General features: G+C 48.2%; 1 protein-coding gene across 3 annotated transcripts in view; it reads left to right on the top strand.

Annotated features, from left to right (window-relative positions):
• SCaMC (Short Calcium-binding Mitochondrial Carrier) overlaps window positions 1-14,262 on the top strand; it is an 80,340-nt gene that overhangs the window by 61,498 nt on the left and 4,580 nt on the right. For 2 of the 3 annotated variants that reach the window (XM_084587817.1, XM_084587816.1), the window contains exon 9: window positions 4,934-5,081. In XM_084587817.1, the coding sequence (XP_084443943.1) occupies window positions 4,934-5,081 (148 nt within the window). Of the gene's footprint in view, window positions 1-4,933; window positions 5,082-14,262 lie in introns of those variants that run through there. The other variant, XM_084587818.1, reaches the window with a different exon arrangement.

Here is a 14,262-nt window from a genome sequence, read left to right as displayed (position 1 = left end):
ATAGATACCACCGGTTTCATTTTATTGATAGCTCCTCAAAGCTCTCTCAATTCTAGATTTAACAAAATTTGTGCATCTTGATTAATGTCATGCCTAATACAGCCACTGCACCTGACCTAGGTGGCACAGAAGTCACGTTCATAGTGTTTGATAACTCAGTAGTATTGGGCCTCTAGTGTCAGGGTTTGCAGATGTCATTTGTCATTGATAAAACGGGACTGCGCTATGAAAAAATTGAGTTTTAAATTGTTTTGCCATGTTTCAGCACCACAGCCAGGTATTCGTTAATATTGGAAGGGAAGGGAGCTTTACATTGACGACTTTTCTTTCCGTTTTTGAAGTGGCAATTTAAAAATACTATAATGAGCACAAATGATAGGCAGAATGGCAATTTCACCTTTTTTTTTTGCATTTTTTTTTTATACTAAGAAAAGTCAGTGGCATGCATTTTAGAAATTTTCTTGCAGTAAAAGTTTTTTACAGCTATTGTCAAAGATCTTGAGCTGCATATTACATAAGTGCTAAAGGAATTATGTTACAGTCGAATCCGGATATGTAGAACTCGAAGGGGATCGCGAAATAGTTCGGTAGCTTGGTGCTTGCCCTGAATGCGCTCACCTGCAAAGTGCGCTCGCACACTGTGCCACTTCGTGGGCCAGGCCAGAGCATCAGAGCTCGCGTCGCGCGGCAGAAGTGCTGTTGGAGTTGGTGCAGCGGTGCAACATCTGCGCCAATTGTGCCATTTTGATACAGCAGCGTATTTCTGCACCCTAAGCCCAAATTTGTTGAATTTCTGCCAAAATGCGCCAAACAGCCGTAAAAGTTTGCCATGCTCAGGGACAACTTTCTGTGACCGTAATATGGCCAGTCACGACATTTCATACACTCCGGAACGCGTCACTGGCCTTTTATTTTTATTTTGACATAAGTGACAAATCAAAAGCCTTTTGGGAAACACACACAAAAAAAATCGGGAAAATCGCCATTTTTGGTGAGTTGATAAAAATAAGATAGGAAAGGCACGATATATACAGATGCATTGTCAACAGCGAAAATTTAGAATATACATTTTGAAAGTAAAAAGCACCCTTCTTCAGATACATAAAAAAAAGCTACAGATGGAAACAGCCTCATTTCTCGTGCCATGCGGTGAAGCAGTTCCTGGTTTTCGTGAGAAGCGAATGCAAAACTGCTGGAAACTGGCTGTAAAGGCCGGGTATAGATGATTTTATGGAAGGGTGAAGGGTGCTGCCATATTGGGGCGCTGGGCTGCTTCTGTCGCAAATGAAAGAGTTGACGACACCTCCCCTTAACAGCCCAGTCAAATCGGTTTCTCCGAGGGTCGTAAAATGGTCTATACCTGCTGGACAAGCAGTGGACCTTCAGGAATGCATTTTCGTGGAGTAAAACCACACATACTCGGAGTCAAAGATTACTAGTGAATCGCTGGCGCCATTTTCGGGTAATTATCACCACTCAACACCGTCGGATAAAGCCGACATTATGATTTGATATTTGGCTTGCTGGAAGCCTTTTGATCACAGAACTTTGATGTTAATGCTGCATTACCAAGTGTGGCAGTTTTTTTTTTTCAGTCGCGGTCATTATGGCCTCTTTCACAACAACACATGCACATTAGTTCTCAAAAAGGCCCATCAAAAATCAGAATGTCGCCAGAGCGTGAAAATTTAAACTGGTTCTACGAGACTAACCACTGGGTGAAGCTAGGTGCACGAGAAATGATTCCAACATGTCAATCTGCTATTTAAAGCATCAGTCACCGGTGATCGATTTGAATAGGTGTGGTAATGAAAGAGTTAAAATTCGTACAGTTGATTTCTGCGTCGCCTTCACCTACAGAACAGGCCACACGAGAGCCGCCACTAGACTTTAGTCAGCTAGGTTGGCTTTGCCACATGACTGCTGGTTCACCGAACACTGGCTTCCAACATAATTGCAAAACAATTATGCCAAACCGAAGGCCACTTCGAAGTGGCCTTGATATTCACCTCATCATGGGGTTTGACACCATTAGCACTGCCGTCAGGCGTCCCAGGGTACTTAGCCGACCTGGCTCCACGCGCAAAGTTATCATGAGAGCGCATCAGGGGAAGCATCCCTTGTAGAGCCATGGTGCACTGTTCAGTATATAAAGTGTTCCATTATTGCAGTAGTGGAACTGCTGCGCCAATTGCGCCAAACTGCGGCAAATCAGAAATCCTGCTACTTGCTGCTACAAAATCGATTTTTTGCCTACTTCTGCGCCACGCCTGCGCCAAAAGTCGCTGAATAACTGTTTACAGCGAAGCTGAACTGTCACAAACGCAAAACTGACATCTGCTGGCAACACTGTGCAATGCGGGAGAATATTTTTGCAGGTCCTGGGCGGACAATCACGTGACACAAAATTGACAGTTGGCTACGTGGCTACGTCACTTCTGCGTCTCTTGCCGGTGTTTTTTGTTTTATTTTTTCAGTCTACTGGGAAGGAGGGAGAGGGGATTGCAAGATATATCTAGAGTCCAGTGTGCGGGAAGGTAGGCTAGCCATCGAAGTTGAAGCACGTTCAACGCGTGACGGCTTCGAGCTGCCCTGGGCGCTCACTTCAGTGTGTGCGTGCGTGTGCGCACAGAGGCTGGCCATTGCAGACGGCGTGGTTTCAACCGAGTGACGGTTTGGAGCTGCCCTCGGCAAAGCACAGCTGGAGCAGTATGTACGCTTGCTTCCTCTTTCTTTTCTTCCCCCCCCCCCCCCCCCCCCCCACCCCCCGTACCAGTGAGGTATGGGCTGCGATGGTAGTAGCAGCGGAGGGCGCACTAAGGATTATGACTGCTTCTGTGCAAGCGCACTGGAATCTGTTGGCCGCTTTTGTACCTTAAGTTCAATATAAGGAACATGTATAATTTCACAGCTTAATTTCAAACGTCAACTTTTACTCGCCCTTTAGAAGATTATCTCAGTCTTGGCAGTTATTTATTTTCCGCCACTACAAAACTGCATGTGTGTGGGCGCCCACGTGTGCAAATAACTCATGCGCAGCCCCGCATATGGTACCCTTGGACGTTTTCATTAGAATGAGGAAAGCATCCACAATCCCTGCAATGCGCTGCGAAGAAGCAGACTCATGACTCCGAGTCCCTGAGTTCGCTTTGATTAACCAGCTACCCTGCCAAACCACCGGAAGAAAAAGAACGAAAGCAAAGGTTGCGAACGCACGGAATCTGCGCTCACCCTACATCCCCGCGCATCGCGCCTTTTGACTGAGCAGCGCCAGCAGCACGCCTCTCTCTCGAGGAAAATAAAAAATCTCCACCCAGAACCTGTAAAAATATTCTTCCCCCTTTACCTCCAATCAGCACGGGTCTTGAAAGAAAAAGGCGATTCGACATTACCCCGACGTACAGGACAAGCACACTCAGAAAGGTCAGAATCAGCAAAAGGTACAGGAAGAGGTCAGGCTGGCCAGGAATATGAGCACCAATGCTGAGCTGCTTTTCTCAAAAGGCGTCAAGTCAAAAATTTTGCAGACGTTGAGAGTGGACAAGCCCTTCTGAAGAATGGACAGGAAAGAATCGCAAGCGGCACTGTCCAAGCTGGAGTCATCAAAGCAAGAGAAGAAATAGTGCCTTAAAGTTGCAGTTTTAAGAAGCGGCAGTTCCGAATTTATACAAGATGTTTTTATATTAAGGTAGCTAGCTACCTTCTTTCCAAGACTACAGTGTTTATAGTGTGGTTGCATATTTCGTTATGCCTTCCCTCTGAGCAAAACCTCCTGTTTGCTTAATTTCGGGATTTTTAAAGAAAGAACAGCACTTCAGACTGCATTTGAGCTTGAAACTTGTTTTTGCATAGCTATGGTTGTTATAAACATCTAAGCAATTGGATTCCAGAAGCAAAATAAGCCTTCTTTATTTAAGCGTCTCGAGATTTGAAATTTTGTTAGAAAAGCTTAAATATTTGCTACAAAATGCCGTTTTTTCTGCTACAAAACTTGAAATTTCTACTACGAAAGCTGCTACAGGAAGCCTGTTGCCAGTTCCACCACTGATTCGTGGTATTTTGATAAATGCGAATAACACTGCTGTATTTTTGCATGGGATTTCCTGAGGAATATTCAGGCAGTGGATACAAGCAATAATTCGATGCACCGACATTTGATATATCCGTGTTTGACTCTGTGTGAAATTAAATCAGTCTTGAGAATCAATGAACAAAAGTACCTGTTCCCCAAAGATTTTATAACCCTGACCTCATTAATAAAAACACCTTTTAAGATCTTCTATTCCTGTTAAACTCCAATTGCATTCACATGAAATGTAACAGTAAGAAATTATTAATATGTAAGGATGTGATCCAAGTAGAAGGGTGTTTCTGTGTGGTTCTTGTCTAAATGAACATAGTGCATAATCAGCAAGTACTAGATAAGTTACCAGACTGCATTCTGAGAGCCATGCTATCATCAACAATGGCTAGGTAAAGGCTGGTGGAGTGGAAATTTTTGTCGCTCAGAGTTAGTTTCCTATAATCAGATACAACTCTAGAAAAAAGCTGCTTTTGCCCCTCAAACGCCGATGGCGTCAATTCATTCTCATGAATAATCCTTTTGGACCTGCTAGCAAGATATAGCAGGATTTGGCAGATGAGTTCACCACGGTTTCGTCGAACAGGGCGCCATGAAAATCGTTTGATGCCCATCGAAGGGCACGTGCCAGTTTTTTTCTCTCAAGTAGTGTCTGACGGTAGAGGATGTTCACTTTTGTGGCATCTCTGTCTCTACCATCGCATTATTTTCATTCAAGTATGGCAACTGCTGCAGTGAGGCTCCTCCAGCTAAGCAGTCCTTGCAGCTGCCGTCAACAAGATGGCATGTTGTGATGTTGGTTTCCAACAACAGGGTCGAGACCATTTCTCTACTTCATTCCTTTCAACGCAGACCCTCAAGAAATTGTACTTACGGCGGCATGACCTGACGGATGACCCTGGCATTCTAGTGCTTCTTGGCTGTGGCACTGTGAGCAGTTCCTGTGGGCAAATTGCAAGCTACCCACTAGCCCTTGTGAGGACCAGGCTGCAGGCTCAAGGTGGGAACTGTCTCGCATTAATTAGTGCTTGCACATTTTTTGTGGCCTTTTTTGTAGAAAATGCTTATTTTATGTTCAGCAATCTGCTTTTAAACTGAGGTTGAAAAGGTATTTAAAATTGTTTTTCAAAAGTGCCTAGATGTGGACGCAACTAGTTTTGAAGTTTGCAAGAAAACACATCTGGCTGCAACTTCTCTTTGCTTGTCAGTCTACTTTGTCGAACTCACCTGGGGAAGGCACTCTGCTCATCAAGTAGAGATGCTGAAAATTGATGCTATAAGCCCAGTATGTTTATTTCACTGCAGTGCGGAAGAAGAGGTCATTCACATAATTTTTTTTGGTTGAAAGTGCAATTTGTTCTGGGAAGCTCAAAAAGTAATCACTGTGGGTTCCGTTACTACAAAGTCTTCTCCAAATAAGTTTTTGTTACAAGAAACTGTTTTCATTTTCAATCAAGAGAGGAAAGATTTTGCTTCAACAAACCACTTCATCTATAGTTCTCTAATCACGTTTTAGTGAAGAAAAACTGAATGTGGTATTCTGATTAATGTGCTGGGCATTAGAACTCAGGTACGTTTACAACTCTTTGGGTACTGAGAAATGACTGCTGAAATGAAGCATGAAGCTTTTTTTTTATCACAGCTGTAGTAATTGTGTACCTGTATGCCCACCAACTTGCAGAATGAACACTGCTATAGCATTTGTTTCTTGTGATCCAAAACAATCACCAAGTCCAAAAATACTCACCTGCAGAGACATCTTTGATGCCATTTGTGCGAAGCATGGTCTCTCGCAATTGTAGTGAGGAAAAAATGGCACCACTATCTATGGGTTTCTTGCTGAGAAATGCCACTTTAAGGGAAATATGTCTCGGCGCTCTGCATGGCTGCTCTTTGGCTGAGAAATGTATTGGAATGGGCACAAGCATCATTGCATCAATGTACAAGTTTTGTAGTGCTTGCAAAAGAAAAAAAAAAACAACTTTATTTTCGCAGTTGTATTCTCATTCTCGGCAAATCGCTGTCCTAGCTGTATGTGAAGTTGTGAAGTTCACCACCCTGGCACTTCCTTGATGGCCAGACTCTTATAGTACAACTTCTTCCTCTAAATGCATAAAAGGAATGATGTAGCACTGTAGCCTGTCGATTGTTGGCAGTGATTGTTTTTTGCCATCTCTGTTGGGTACAGTGAGCTCACATGGTCCACAAATTCTTAAGTGATGCTGCTACTTGAACAATGCAACATGCAGCAGAGCATGCGCTAGCGTATAGTGCCCCACTCCAGAAGGAGTCATTGGTGCCACCCCACGAGCTCATATCGTGCGACCAGGTGGCGTGATGCAGTCAGTCAGTCACCATTTGGTGGGCCTCTACACCTGCTTCACTCTGTCAATCTCGTCCAGCAGTCACTGCGTGATACGCCATACTTCATGTCAACTTTCTTTACCCCTTGACTTGTGGCGACTACGGTTTTCCTCTCACTCGCCGTCGCCTCCAGTCCTCTTTCCCTCCACATTGCCTCCTCTCCCCAGACGCTTCACACATCAGTTGCTTTTTGGAATAATGGCCACCCTAAAGCTAACGCGTCAAAAATAAACAGCTGAGTCGGTTTGGCTGGATGACTCTTTCGTTGACGGAGTGCAGTCCCAGACTAATTTTTACTTGTTTTTCTGGCTCCGTTCTGTGTACGAGCTGAGAGTGAAAACGCAAAGGCTGTTTTCACTTGCTTATATTTCTGATGCTACATATTGTCACGTAGTGGTGACGAGGTCGATGACACAATTGAAGGGTCGATGATTGCACTAAAGAAACTGTTTATTTGGGCTGACTTGCGCCCGCAAAAGAACTAAGCAACTCGGCGGCGGCGATAGAAACAAACGCGCTCGTCGATCGTCGAACAAAGAATGCTCGTCACACTCGGCAACGCTCAATTTAAAGGCTGCACAGAACAATCTAGATAACGTCGCAAACAGCTACCAGCACGGGCTGGAAGATTGTGAAAAGACACCCAAGTGGCCGGAACCTTCGAGACAGATCTCGGTGCATCTTGCGCTACAACAAAACTGATAAAGGTGTGACTCGCGACATCGAGCATTAACAAACAAAGATTACGGAACTGATACGCGGTCCAGAATCAGAGTGATAAGCCTGTATGCCGGCGGCTGTTAAAAAACAACAAATACTGTTTTGAAGGTTTCGCGGCATTACTCCCCCCTTAAAAAAACATCGCCTCGATGTTCCAGAACAAAGAAACTTAAACATAAACACTGCAAAGTTTAAACACCACAGATTCTTTAACGCGCGTAATATGGCTTCAGTCGCACAACATGTACAATTTCTGGGCGTGCACGTCGCCGTTGTGATGCTGACGTTCCGTCGGGAATGACTTCATAGTCCAGCGGTCCGACGCGGCGAAGGATATTGTACGGCCCAAAGTATCGACGCAACAACTTTTCACTTAATCCGCGACGGCGAATTGGTGTCCAAACCCACACTTGGTCTCCTGGATTGTACTCTGCGTGGCGTCGTTGTAAATTGTATCGTCGGCTGTCGGTGCGCTGTTGGTCCTTAATACGCAGCCGTGCGAGTCGTCGGGCTTCCTCTGCACGCTGCAGGTAGGCGGCGACGTCAAGGTTGTCCTCGTTGGCTACGTGCGGCAGCATTGCGTCGAGCGTCGTCGTGGGCTCCCTGCCGTACACAAGCTTAAACGGGGTCGCTCTGGTCATCTCCTGGACTGCCGTGTTATACGCGAAGATCACGTACGGCAAGATTGCGTCCCAGGTCTTGTGTTCAGCGTCGACGTACATAGCGATCATGTCCGCGATCGTTTTGTTCAGGCGCTCCGTAAGGCCATTGGTCTGGGGATGGTACGCAGTTGTTCGTCGATGGCTTGTGTAACTGTATTCCAGGATGGCTTGCGTCAACTCTGCCGTTAACGCCGTTCCCCTGTCCATGATGAGCACTTCTGGGGCGCCGTGTCGCAAGAGAATTTGTTCGACAAAAAATTTGGCGACTTCTGCCGCGGTACCATTTGGTAGTGCTCTTGCTTCGGCGTAACGGGTAAGGTAGTCAGTGGCCACGATGATCCACTTGTTACCCATAGACGAAGATGGAAAGGGGCCGAGGAGATCCATCCCAATTTGTTGAAAGGGCAGGATTGGGGGCGGAATCGGGTTTAGTAGTCCTGCTGGTCTTATCGGCGGCGTCTTGCGTCGTTGGCACTCACGACACGTCTTCACGTAGTGGGAAACTTCGGCAGGCAGTCGCGGCCAGTAATACTTCTCCTGGATTCGACGCAACGTGCGCACAAATCCGAGGTGGCCTGCTGTGGGCTCGTCGTGCAACGCCTGCAGAATTTCTTGCCGAAGGGTTTTAGGCACTACGAGAAGCTGCGCGGTCTTGTTGGGTGCAAAGTTCTTCACGAGGAGGCCATTGCTTAACGTGAAGGATGATAAATGTCGCCTGAACACACCAGGAGGGGAAGCGGTCTTTCCTTCCAAGTAATCGGCTAGTGCTTTCAGCTCAGGGTCTGATCGCTGTTGTTCTGCGAAACTGCTGGCGCTTACCGGTCCCAAAAAGGCGTCATCATCATCGTCCTTCGGGGGAGAATCGACGGGAGCGCGGGATAAGCAGTCTGCGTCGGAATGCTTCCGGCCCGACTTATAGACTACAGTCATGTCAAACTCTTGAAGTCGTAGGCTCCATCTGGCAAGGCGGCCGGAAGGATCTTTCAAATTAGCCAGCCAGCAGAGTGCGTGATGGTCGCTTACCACCTTGAATGGTCGGCCGTATAGGTATGGACGAAACTTAGAAGTAGCCCAGATGATCGCAAGGCACTCCTTCTCGGTCTTCCAGTGATTTACTTCGGCTTTTGTGAGAGACCTGCTAGCATAGGCGATTACTTTTTCCTGTCCGGCAGTCTTCTGGACGAGAATGGCTCCTAGGCCTACACTGCTCGCGTTGGTGTGAATTTCGGTCTCTGCGTTTTCATCAAAGTGGCCAAGTACAGGAGGGCATTGCAGGCGGCGCTTAAGTTCGTCGAAGGCTTCTCCTTGCGGCGCTTCCCATTTAAAAGATACGTCAGCCTTTGTAAGCTGCGTCAACGGTTCGGCGATCCGCGAAAAGTTTCTGACAAATCGTCGATAATAAGCGCACAGCCCAAGGAATCGGCGCACAGCTTTCTTGTCGGCGGACGGTGGGAATTGTGCGATTGCAGCTGTTTTCTCCGGGTCTGGGCGAATACCGTCCTTGCTAACAATGTGACCTAGGAATCGGAGTTCTTCGTAGGCGAAATGACACTTCTCTGCTTTTAGCGTTAGCCCCGATGACTTGATGGCTTCCAGCACTGTCTGTAGTCGTTTTAGGTGGTCTTCAAAGTTTGACGAGAAGACAACAACGTCGTCCAAATATACCAAACAAATTTGCCACTTCAAGCCTGCCAGGACTGTGTCCATTACTCGTTGAAACGTGGCTGGTGCGGAGCAGAGGCCAAATGGCATCACCTTGAACTCATAAAGGCCGTCCGGTGTGATGAATGCGGTCTTCTCGCGATCTCTTTCGTCGACCTCAATTTGCCAATATCCGCTCTTCAGGTCCATCGATAAGTACCTTGCATTGCAGAGCCGGTCGAGAGTGTCGTCGATGCGGGGAAGCGGGTAGACATCCTTCTTCGTTATGCTATTCAAGCGGCGGTAATCAACGCAGAAGCGAAGTGTGCTGTCTTTCTTCGATGGCTGGATTACGTCATCACGCATCATTTCCTCAACTTGATCGCGAATGGCCTGGCGTTCTCGCGGCAATACACGATAAGGGCTTTGGCGCAGAGGTCGGGCGTGTTCGTCCGTTATTATGCGATGCTTGGCCAGTGGTGTTTGTCGTACCTTCGATGACGATGAGAAGCACTCCCCGTAGCTTCGAAGCAGACTGAGAATCTGGTCTTTCCTGTTGTGGGTCAATGCCGGGTTGATGTCAAATGTGGGCTGACGGAATAGGTCCGGTGCGTCTTCCAGCGTTTGGTCGTGGAGGGAGAATACATCTTTGAGGTCCGCTAATTCGTCGAGAAAGGCGATCGTCGTGCCCTTGTTGGGATGCCGGTATTCTTCGGTGTGAAGTTTGTTACCAGAACCTGAGCTTGACCTCCGGAATTTCGTGATGCCTCTTGCGATGCCGACACCTCGTTCTAAGAGCAATTGGATATTTCCTTCGACGATGCCTTCAGCGGTTTCGATGTTGGCGCTACCTACGCAGACTGCGATACTTGATCGGGGCAGGACGTTCAATTCTTCGTCGAGGACGTTTAGAGGGATGTGTTGCATCGACGTCGTCGTAGCAGAAATGGCTTTGTCTGCAGAGAGCTTGATGAGCTTGGATCGCAGGTCGATGATAGCCCTATGTTCATTTAGGAAGTCCATGCCTAAAATCACGTTGCGGGAGCACTGCTGCAAGACCACAAAGCTGGTGGGGTAAGTACGCCCATTTACGGTTATTCTTGCAGTGCATCATTCCGATGGAGTAATCAGGTTGCCACCTGCTGTGCAAATCAGCGGGCCATCCCAAGCGGTGGTAACTTTTCTTAGCTGAGAGGCTAACGGTCCACTAATGACTGAATAGTCAGCTCCGGTGTCTACTAGGGCAGTGACTCTGCGACCGTCGACATCAACTTCAAGGTCACTTGTTCACGTCCTCGCATTGCACGTGGGCCTTAGTGTCCGATCTCGGCTCCGTCGTTTCTTCAGGTCATGGCCGGGGCATACCGTTGTTACTTCGCTGGGCGGCGGTGTCTGCTTGCACTCTGGTCGTGTTGTCGTCGATGTCGTCGTGTGGAGCGGCGATGAAATGGTTGCGTCGTCGTTAGTGGTCGGCGGCGGCGGAGGATCTTCGTCTTTTTGCCGTTGAGCAACCTCACCTCCAAAGGTTACGGCCTTTAGTTTCCCCTACGGGGGCTTGGGGACCTTCCGCACACACTACCATCATAGTTACGTCCTGGCGACGCAAAGCGGGCCCTGTATGGCGATGGAGACCTGAATCGACGGCTTGGTGGCGCAATCTCACTGCTACGCAGATAGTTGTCGATTTCTTGCGGTCGTTCACCTGGGCGTGGTCGTGGAGCGTCGACTGCAAATCCGCGGAGACCGATTCGTCGGTACGGGCAGTGCCGCAGAATGTGGCCGGCCTCACCGCAGTGGAAGCATAATGGCCGGTTGTTCGCTGTCCTCCATGCGTCGCACTTCCTGGGGCTTGTTGGTTGTTGGTAGGCTTGGCGGGCGGGAGCCAAGGGGCGGTTTTCAGGAACAGGCCGGTAGCGGCGAGGGCTCGGAAAGTCATCACGTTGGGGCGGAGGGCGACGTAATGCACCAGCGTAGTTCATCGCTGTTGCCTCTTGTGCTGGAACAGTCGCAGCCGTCGCTGCAGGAACGCTCAGCGCCTGCTGGACTTCTTCACGGACGACGTCCGCGAGCGTCGCCACCTGGGGTTGTTGCGATGATGGCTGCATTCGGCGGAGCTCCTCTCGCACGATCTCCCGGATGAGGTCACGAAGGTTCTCTCCACTTGCAGATGCGCTGGGGTAGTGGCTTGAGTAGTCTGGCTGAAGTGGCCGCTCGTAGTGGCGCATCCGGGTGTACAACGTCTTCTCGATGGCAGACGCTTCCGTTTCAAATTCCGCCACTGTTTTTGGCGGATTTCGGACAAGATTTCCAAAAAGCGATTCTTTGACGCCTCGCATTAAAAGTTTGACTCTCTCACCTTCAGTCATGTTAGGGTCGGCACGGCGAAAGAGGCGCTTCATCTCCTCAACGTACGCCAGGACAGACTCGTTAGGAAGTTGCAGTCTTGACTGAAGAAGGGCCTGGGCTTTTTCCTTTCGGACGATGCTTGAAAAGGCAGTCAGAAACGCTTCCTTGAAAGTCTCCCAATCCTTCATAGTTGCCTCATGATTTTCGAACCAAACTCGGGCATGTCCTTGAAGAACAAAGTAGACTTGCCTAAGTTTCGCGGCGTCATTCCAGCCGTTGAAATCTGCCACACGGTCGAAAAGGTCCATCCAATTTCCCGCATCTTCATCCGGTAGTCCATAGAAGCAGGGGGGCTCCCGGGGTTGGACGAAAATAACCGGTGCTGTAGGCTGGGCCATTGTCAGCGTTGACGCCTTCCGAGATCGAATGGGGTCAAGCAGCAGACCGTGTTCGGGTTGTAGGCCTTGAAGTCGGCGGCTGGCTCGGTGACCTGTAGGCTGGTCTTCCAGGGCGACAGGAACACGGCTTGGGTCTTCGCTTGAAGGATCAAAGGCAGCACCTCCACCAGATGTCACGTAGTGGTGACGAGGTCGACGACACAATTGAAGGGTCGATGATTGCACTAAAGAAACTGTTTATTTGGGCTGACTTGCGCCCGCAAAAGAACTAAGCAACTCGGCGGCGGCGATAGAAACAAACGTGCTCGTCGATCGTCGAACAAAGAATGCTCGTCACACTCGGCAACGCTCAATTTAAAGGCTGCACAGAACAATCTAGATAACGTCGCAAACAGCTACCAGCACGGGCTGGAACATTGTGAAAAGACACCCAAGTGGCCGGAACCTTTGAGACAGATCTCGGTGCATCTTGCGCTACAACAAAACTGATAAAGGTGTGACTCGCGACATCGAGCATTAACAAACAAAGATTACGGAACTGATACGCGGCCCAGAATCAGAGTGATAAGCCTGTATGCCGGCGGCTGTTAAAAAACAACAAATACTGTTTTGAAGGTTTCGCGGCAATATGCTAGACTGTAATTTTTTTAGGGAGGATGTTGGGCAAGCCCTGCTACGATGGCTCAGTGGTTAGGGCACTTGAGTACTGAGCCCAAGGATGTGGGATCAGTCCCAGCCACCGTGGCCACATTTTGATAGGGGGCATGAAAAGGTCTGTCCATGAAGTTTATATTATTTGTGAGATAAGTTTGGTGTAGAATGGGGCATTAAATGAATGTTTGCCGTTATACAGTCGATCTTGTGCATATAAAACCTGGATATATAGTAAATTATTGGTTATCAATAATCTCCTTGAATTTAATGCAAAGCACTGCTGAATTCAGTACGAAACTCCTGGAAACAAAACATTTGATATATATCGAACTGCACGCTGCAATCACTTTTCCGATATGGAGTAGTGTCGAGCGCTGCCTTGGCCACCTACTGGCCATATGAAGACATCATAAAACTGCATGACATGAAGAGCGTGGCATATGATTGGCAGCAGCCTTTGATTTGGCGGTGCTGTCTTCCCCGCAACACAACTGCCATGCTGTGAGGCCAACTTAAATGAGCAAAGCCTACTGGCAGTTCTCACTAGGCTTGGCTCACCTTGCTGTCGAATGCAACTGCGTCTTAATCCCGATGTACGGTTGTTGTGCTTATGGCGCACCAGTAACCTGATTAGGCCATCCGTGCTAAACTTCGTTATAACGAACAGTTAAAAGATCGGAAAATAGTTCGCTATATCCATAATTCGTAATATAAAATTTTGTAAATACATGCAAAAGTAGCAAAATTAAATTGGAGAAGGCTCACCAACTAGGAGGGTGCTTGCTTGGGTCACGTCCATTCATTTACGCAAAAGAACTGCATTATCGCGGCCTGCTTTTTTTGTGTTGATCGCGTTCCGTATCATGCCCTGTTCCACAGTTTGCAAACACTCAACAAGGGCGAACCCATTGCCCTCAATAGCACTGCAGTGGCGGCGCAGTAAATCCAATGCAGCAAGCGCTTCTTGTGAAGTCGGAACGTTGTCATCGACTGCAGGGTCAGCCTGAGCTCTGTCTTCGGGATGTTCAGAAACTTCCGCAGCGATTTCGGCGTCCATCGGTACAGCCGTGGTCGCTACGATGTCGCCGCTGCCTACAAAGTCTTCTACAGTCATTGTTGCGGGCATGTCACCAACAAGGCGCAAAAAATCGTTCCAGGCCTCATCAAGCTCGCGGAGCTCTGCTTCTGCTTCGTCGGGATCGTTCCCATCGTCACTTGATGCACAAGCCTCCGCTGGAACAAAACCTGTGTGCCGAAAGCACGCAGGTTTTGCTTTTCACGCTGTCCCATGCTGCTTTAATGCACCCAGCAAGTCTATCTTCAAGCCCTGCTTCATACGAAGCTTCACGAGAAGAGTGTCAATCAGTCTTCTCTTGTAAACTACCTTGAAGGCTCT

The sequence above is a fragment of the Amblyomma maculatum genome, chromosome 1 (assembly GCF_055883805.1).
Source record: "Amblyomma maculatum isolate TAMU_Amacu chromosome 1, ASM5588380v1, whole genome shotgun sequence".
In the NCBI taxonomy this organism is placed as follows: domain Eukaryota; kingdom Metazoa; phylum Arthropoda; class Arachnida; order Ixodida; family Ixodidae; genus Amblyomma; species Amblyomma maculatum.
Note: the sequence above shows the minus strand (reverse complement) of the source record. Positions and strands in the feature narration are given on the sequence as shown.